The sequence below is a fragment of the Corella eumyota genome, chromosome 1 (genome assembly GCF_963082875.1).
Source record: "Corella eumyota chromosome 1, kaCorEumy4.1, whole genome shotgun sequence".
Lineage (NCBI taxonomy): Eukaryota > Metazoa > Chordata > Ascidiacea > Phlebobranchia > Corellidae > Corella > Corella eumyota.
The window spans coordinates 19,951,125-19,959,033 of NC_137490.1; the positions used below are offsets into that span (position 1 = coordinate 19,951,125).

The 7,909-nt window shown below is 25.5% G+C and overlaps 1 protein-coding gene across 1 annotated transcript; it reads left to right on the top strand.

Annotated features, from left to right (window-relative positions):
• The first annotated feature begins 808 nt into the window (after positions 1 to 808).
• Positions 809 to 7,909, top strand: LOC145747755 (BBSome complex member BBS7-like). Its single transcript, XM_082564909.1, has 14 exons — positions 809 to 929; positions 1,247 to 1,378; positions 1,646 to 1,821; positions 2,564 to 2,756; positions 3,215 to 3,354; positions 3,643 to 3,823; positions 4,264 to 4,481; positions 5,010 to 5,217; positions 5,553 to 5,696; positions 5,925 to 6,070; positions 6,363 to 6,527; positions 6,926 to 7,139; positions 7,362 to 7,485; positions 7,660 to 7,909. The coding sequence occupies exons 1-14, from the start codon at positions 894 to 896 to the stop codon at positions 7,797 to 7,799; spliced, it is 2,217 nt and encodes a 738-aa protein (XP_082421035.1). The 5' UTR covers positions 809 to 893; the 3' UTR covers positions 7,800 to 7,909.

Genomic DNA, 7,909 nt, shown 5'->3' on the forward strand with positions numbered 1-7,909 from the left:
CTTTAAATTTTAATAAATAAACACCTATTATTAACCAATTAGTGATAAAAATTAAAATTTTAATTTATTTTTGAGTTAGTAATATCATAATATGCAATTGATCAAGATTTAAAAAATTAATAACAACCTTTAAATTTTAATAAACAAACACCTATTAATTAGTAATTAGTGATAATTAAATGTCGTAAATAGGAGGTTTGCGATTCGTTGGGATAATAACAAACATACTAAAAATTTAGAACTTTTAGTTTTAAAGAACAAAAGTTATCGTCTTTCAAAATTCTGACTAGAAAGAATAAAAACAATAATAATAATAATAATAATAATAATAAATACACTGACAATAACAATATGTTTCGAAATCTAAGATTTCGAACCATAATAATATTGACAATAACAATATGTTTCTAAGATTTCGAACCTTAATTATTTATAAACTTCAATCCATTTAGTTAACGATAAATAGTTATTTGACCAGAATAAACATATAATATTGTAAATTGTTTTAAATTTTTTTAAATTATTTTTATATTGTATAAATAAATATTCAAACTTCTGCATGTTAGATTTTTACTTTATTTGTTAGATTTTTTTTGTTTTTTCGATTTGGTAATAAAAAGCAATTTTATTTAAAAAAAAAATAAAAACTCTGCGTGTTTATAGTTTAATTATAGTGTAAATATAATTGTCTAAATTCAGATTGGGCAATTAAACTTGCTGGCATAATGGGGATAAAAACAAATAAAAAATAAGGTTGTGGCGACTAACAATTCTATGTAACAACTTCTGTCCAAATAGTTAAAATTGTTTATTATTGTTGCTACATAAACTCAGTTAAAAAGTTTTTGGTTTAAGAATTCAAAAACATCGTTTTTTTGTATATATTATAAAATATGGATTTGGATTTGGATAGAGTTGACTATATGCAGGTAATAACACTGGTATATTAAAAAACTAACTATAACTAAAAAACTTATAAAGGAAAGCTTAACTTTTTACCGTTTTTAATTTTGTGTTGTGTTGATTGTTGTAACGAACAATAGACTAATCGCTGTAAGACACATAGAAATTTAATGTTAGTAAAATATAGTTTTATAAATTTAATTTTGGTTTACTACACTGAATAATGAATTAGGTTAAAAATGAGCTATAAACTGTCCTGATATGACTCTAACAAAATACTTTTATTTTTAAATCTGTAAATGTTAAATAATAAAAGGAAAATGATTTAAAAAAAACTGTTTAGGTTGGAATTACTGACCTAAAATGCATGAAAATTTTACCAAACAATGAAAAAAGAAGAGTTACACAGAAAGTTGTAATTGGGGATAAGGACGGAGTGTTGCAATGTTTTGGGATGAAAAACAAAGAGAAAAATGTAAAAAAATTTACACTTGTTCAAAAAAATCTTATTAAATATTTTGTGTTTTTTTTAAATATTTGATATTTTTATTTAGGCCAAAATTTAGGTCTTTTGTTATTTTCTTTAAAATTGTTATGCAAATTTAAAGCATTTTAAGGTAACAATATTTTTTAATATTTCTGAGATAGCTATTGTTTATTTCATAGCACATCTTTAGCGCATTTTATATATTATTTTTAAACGATTATATTTTTAACCATTTTTTTTAAATTTTATTTTTAGAGTATTTTTAAATTGTTACCCGGTCCACCAATATCAAGAGTTGAATTAGGTGGAGCTTTAGAAACTGTTCAGGATAAAATTTTTGTTTCATCTGGGGCAGAAATTCGAGCATATTCTAGAAAGGGAAAAAAGTTTTTGGATTTTAATTCGAATCTAACCGAAAATATTGCAAATGTGTAAGTAGGATTTAATTTTGTACAAACCAAATAACAAAATTTTACTTAGAATGTTTTTTTTTCACGTGTGTAATTTTTGAATTCCGAGTTTTTAGAAATGAAATAAATAACGTACTATATATTTTTTTAAGTATATATAAACAATTATTGGATATTAAGACTATGTTTAATGTAATTTTTGTATAGCCAATATACATGGGTGTATTTCCAAAAAAAAATCTAATTAATCTTCGCTGAAAAATACTGTTTTAAAGTGCTCATATTAGATTGAACTTAACTCTAAACAGTCTTAAATTTAATGTTTGCAAAGATAGCAGACCACGTTAGTATTTAACCAATAGAAAAGTACAATTATTTACGTAGTATAAAGCACCAGACAACTGTTATTTGTTTTGCAATAATTGCAGTTTTAGACGATCTACAACGCGGCACGCAGAATATGCTGTTTTTTTGGCGACATTTCAAGCATTTATTATCGTGAGATTTTTAGATCCCGAATATCACTATCAATTTTACGCCTAAAATTCAACATTTTGCAAATTTTTCTAGGGGTGCCACATATATTTGTCACTTATTAAAATTATAAATGTGGGTGCATGCACCCCCTGCATTCCCAGGATCGACGCCAGTGCCTATATATTAAAATACACAATATTTTGTGGAAAATGTTTTAGATTGGGCTGCTAGTTTCTTTGTTTTTACCAGATGATATAAATAAAAAAATAATTTTAAATATTTTTAGATGTATAAGCGGCAGTGACCTTATAGTTGGTGGCCTTTACATTTACAATCATTTCTCTGACTGTGTTGATCAAGGTTATTATTTGGCTAACGATAAAATTAACGACATGTTAGTGCTACCTGTTAATAGAAAAGAAGGGGAAAAATTCACTGCTGTATTGGCATGTAATGATCAAATATTAAGAGTTCTAGAGGTTAGAAGTTATTTTGTAGTAATTTTTTTTGTAAATATAAAATTTAAAAAATGTTTTTTATGAAAAGAAGTTTTTTTATGATATTTTTGGTAAATTGTGTGTTTTAGTTATGGCAGACAATTTAATACGATTTGAAAATTTAGAGTTTTTTTTAATAATTATGCTATAATTAATAGGCTAAATATATATTTACTTAATCAGCAGCCTAATTACCGGGCAATTATAATCTATAATATCCCAAACTGCTAAAGGCAACTCAAGACTGGGTCGGAGTAATAGTAGTTACTCTATGTTCAAGTCGCGCATTCGACTTTCCCACATTGAGGATAAAAATATATACAAAAAAAAAGATCAAATAAAATTTAAAAATAACAATGACACAAAAAAGACAATATTTTTTACTTCCATTTTTTACTTTTTTATTTAAAATTTTTTTACTTATTTAATTTTATTTTCAGGGTTTTAATTTAAAATATGAAGTTGAAGTATCAGGATCACCTCAAACAGTAATCAGTATTCCATCAAGTAATGAAGAAGGTTTTACTGAGTTAGTTTATGGGACAACAGATGGAAAAATTGGACATGTTATGCTAACAGAGTAAGTTTCTTTAAACAATTTTTTGCTATATTAGCTGTACACTGCAGATAGTATAATAAAGTCAGTATTAATTGTTTTGTATTTTTTTTAATACAAGCTTGTCTATTTTTGATTTGTTTCATATTTTATTTTTATTTTTTTCAAAACATTTTGTATTTTTTAAATACAGTTTTTTGTAAAACAATTTTGTATTTATTTTAAGTTGTTTGTAAAATTTATATATTTATTTTTAAAAACTACAGTGCCATTTTTTTTAATTAAAATTTGAAACTTTTATTATTATTTTAGTGGTCAGCCAATTTATAAATGGGAAATCCCCAACGACAAAAACCAAGGTGGAATATCATGTCTTTCCCATTATGACATCACAGGAGATGGAATTGGGGACTTATTAGTGGGAAGAGATGACGGAGTGGTGGAAATATTTAGTTTTGATGAAATGGGGGAACCAGTGCTTAGATTTTCATATGTAAGTTTCTAAACATTTTTAAACATTTTTTTTTGGTTTCTTTGAAAATTAAAAAAATATTTGATGGTTGTCAAATTAAACTGTTTGGGATTTTTTTATTATTTGAAGTCACACTTAAAAGATATTTTTACCATGCTGCTTCTTTTTAATTTAACTGCATGCAGCCTTAATTATATTATTTTTCTAAATTAAAATGGTATTTTATGTTATCATTTTTGTAAATATTAAAATAATCACAAACTAAAAAGCCTTCTCACAAAAGATATTAAAAAGAAGTTGTTAAGACAAAAAATTGTAAAAAAATGAATAAAAACACTTTTTTGTAGCAAAAAACTAATAGAAAAATGTGTTTTAAAGAAAACTTTATAATTTAAATAAGAAATTTTGATAAATTTTTTACTTTTTTAACAATTTTCTTTTAACATTTAACCTTTTTGTAGAGTTTTAGTGACAGTATAACCTCCATCCAAGGCGGTGTTGTGGGTTCCTTAGGATTCCCTGAAATCCTGGTTTCAACTTATTCTGGTTGGATATGTGGTCTTACCACTGAACATCAACAAAAACAAACTCTACACAGTGAGGCTTCTATTAAACATGGTTCAACTGCTCAAGTCACTGCTTCTAATAAAGAAGCTCAAAAGAAAATTGATGCTTTAAGGTAAAATAGTATTTTAGGGTGTTTTTAATTAAGTAAAATTTAGTTTAATTGCAAAATGGGGGGATTTAGTTGTTTAGTTGATTTTCTGAATATTCTTTTTAAATTTAAAGAATTTTTTTTTATTGTTAAATCTTTTTTAAAGCACTGGTCAGTTTTGCTAACAGAAATTTGAATGTTAAAAAAAGGGTAATGTGGTGTAGTGGTCAGCACATTTGGCCTTACTATATGAGCTCTTGGGTTCAATCCCAACTGTTGTTATGCTGGAGCTTCCATGAGTAAGATGCTATAAACGGTATAACATCTGCTAAGACAATACTTAAGCAGCAGCTTAATTATTTTTGGGCAATTATTATATTTACTATCCCAAACTGACAAAGGCAACTCGAGACTGGTTCGGGGTAACAGATGTTACTTTATAATTAGGTTGCGAAGACGATCTTCCCATATCAAGAATAAATAAATCTGAAAAATAAAGAAAAAAAATTATACATCTATACTTTAAATTTATTGAGTTCCTTACTAACACAGGGCAGAGGTTGATGCCTTACAAATTAAAGTCCAAATGGAAAAATCCAAACATATGGAGAGAACGTCAAAAGTTGTTGCTACGGGCGACTCCTCAGTCACTAGGGCAACTACTTTTCATGTTAACGACAAATTTCATTTGTCTCCGATTGATTCAAGTTATCATTTAAGTATTGAAGTACAGACTGTGATAGACCATGTTGTGTTGCAGGTAATTGTTTTATCATCAACTATTTTTGGATTTTTAGTAGATTTTTAAAATAAATTTTAAGGGTTCACTTTAAATTAAACTAATATTCATTACTGATTTCAATATGTAATAAATGTACTGAAATTAATATGTATTAGGTTGCTTCCTTTTATTTTCCATAAAATTTTACAATATTTTATAAGGCTTTTTGTAATTTTTTTTTTTATTTTAACAATTTTTTTTATAATGTTGAAAAAAAAATTATTTTTTAAAAACATTTTTTAGACCAATTTTTACCCTAATTTAATGTGTTATAGTCACCAAAACTACAGGTTTTTTTTCTATTATATTTTTAGAGTGATGTACCGATAGATTTACTCGATGTGGAAAAAACACCAGCAGTAGTTTCTTACACAAAACCAGCTTCTAAAAATCAAAATAATGACAACAACTTTATGTTAGCTACATATAGGTGTCAGGGTAATACCACAAGACTGGAGGTAATGCTATTAGACATTAAAACAATTGGCATGTTATGTACTTATTGCTAATTTTTATTTAAAATTTTTTAAAAACTTTTTTTCGAACATTTTTTTAAAAATTTAAAATATTTTTTTTTAGTTCAATAAATAAGCCTGAATTTTAACAAATAATCTTTTAAAAATTTAAAAATAAATTTTATATTTTTTTTATTTCATGTGAAAATAAATTTTATTTTTTTTATTTAGTTGAAAATCCGTTCAATCGAAGGTCAGTTTGGTTACTTACAAGCTTACATTGTTCCCATGATTCAACCCAAAACCTGTGTGTTAAGAAGATATCAGATTAAACCTCTCTCTTTGCATCAACGTACTCACAGCATTGACGAAAAAAGGTAAAAAATATTTTTTTGGGGGGTGTAATATATTAATTAGTACATAAATTTGATTTAAAAATATGCTTAAATATTAAAACAGTATTAAAAATCAAGCCAAAAAAAACTAATTTAATTAATATATTTTTAAATTTTGAATTAAAAAAAAATAAAATTTTAAAGGTTTAACTAAAAATTTTAAATAAACCAAAAATTTTTTAGGCAATCTTATGATACTTACTACAAATAATAATGGAACACTTAAGTATTGCAAATTACATTTTTTATAATACATTTTTAACAATGTTTTTAGACCAATGAATGTGTTGAAATTGTCGGGACCTTTCAGTTTAGCTGAAATCCATTCCTGGGTTGTTTTTTGTTTACCTGATATGCCTGATCGTACTCCAGCTGGCGAACAAATAACTTATTATTTTGTCAATACTTTTCTGGAAACACAACTTGAATGCACTTATAAGTATGAAATTTATCAATTCTTGATTAAATTATTGGCGTAACTTTATGTAAAAAATGTAGGATTTTCAAATTGTTAATAGATTTACAAAACAAATGTTACTTAGGTTTTTTGTTGATATTTAATATGTAAAAGTTTTTAAAACAAAGAAAACTTATTTGATTTTTATTTTTTAAATTGAAAACCGTTTTCTCCTAATTTATTTCTAATTTTTTTGTTACCTGTTGTCCTTTTTAATTAAAAACACATATCAGGATTTTGCAAATATATATTCTATATTTACATTAAAAACATAATAATTTTGATTTCAATATGTAAAAAGTTATTATGTTTATATTTTTTATAAAAATAGTAGTCTCTTTAAATTGTTAGGTCAATTAAACTGATTGTTTTTTTTACAGAAAAGGAGAAGGTACTTTTAGTTCCGACAATATTTCAACAATTTCAATTCTCAAGGACATTCTTACCAAAGAGGCAACCTCTAAAAAAGTCACGCTAAATATCCAGTACCAAGTAAATGAGGAATCTATTCCTTATACTCTACAGCTTCTTCATCCCAAACTTGATCACCAATTATTGTTGGCTAAAAAAGTTCAACTACTAGATGCTTTACAGGTAAAACATTATTTTTTTTAGTGTAAATCAATTTTAAAGATTTTTTTTCAATCTCAATTCTTATTAAAACTACTTAACGTTTTTATATAAAAAAAACAGAATCAGTTTTAAAAATATTATAGTTGGTTGTGTTTTTTTTTCTGATATCTACTTGAATGCCTAGGTTTTTATATAATTTTTATATTGCTGTTAATAAATCATTTACTTGACAAATTATTATAGGAGTTACAAGTCCATGAGGGGAATTTAGAATTTCTTGCACCAGAATATCAAATCATATTGGAGGAGGCTGAGGAGATCAAATCAGAATTTCTTCAACAACCTGCGAGACTTGAACGACTTTATGGTAAGTTTCATTGTTGGCAAAAATAAAAAGTCAACTGACAGAGTGGTGTATTGGTCAAAACACTTACCTGGCTTCACTACATAAGGTTTTAGGTTTGCTCCCAAAAAATTGTAATATATATTATGTATATGTTGAATAAATACTTAATTCTAACCAAAATGTTAATTTTTCTAGGAATGGTCACTGATTTATTTATTGATAAATATAAATTTAAAGGAGTAAATGTTAAGCAAAAGGTTCCACTTCTGCTTGAAACTTTGGACAATTACGACTTGCCTACTCTTATTTCTTTTTTTCAGCAATCTGTGTATTAAAAATCTTGTTTTAGTTTTTAGAAATATTTTTTCAAATTTTTATACTTGCTTATATATTTGTTTACTGTGAATTTTTTGTGGTGCTAATTTTGTAAATAAATATTTTTGCA

What these genes read in the sequence shown, in the direction of transcription:
- LOC145747755 (XM_082564909.1), top strand. Translation starts at nt 894, where the DNA reads ATGGATTTGGATTTGGATAGAGTTGACTATATGCAG. An exon ending in GGACATGTTATGCTAACAGA is followed by an intron (nt 3,355 to 3,642) that starts GTAAGTTTCTTT and finishes TTATTATTTTAG; the next exon opens with TGGTCAGCCAATTTATAAAT. An exon ending in GTAATACCACAAGACTGGAG is followed by an intron (nt 5,697 to 5,924) that starts GTAATGCTATTA and finishes TTTTTTATTTAG; the next exon opens with TTGAAAATCCGTTCAATCGA.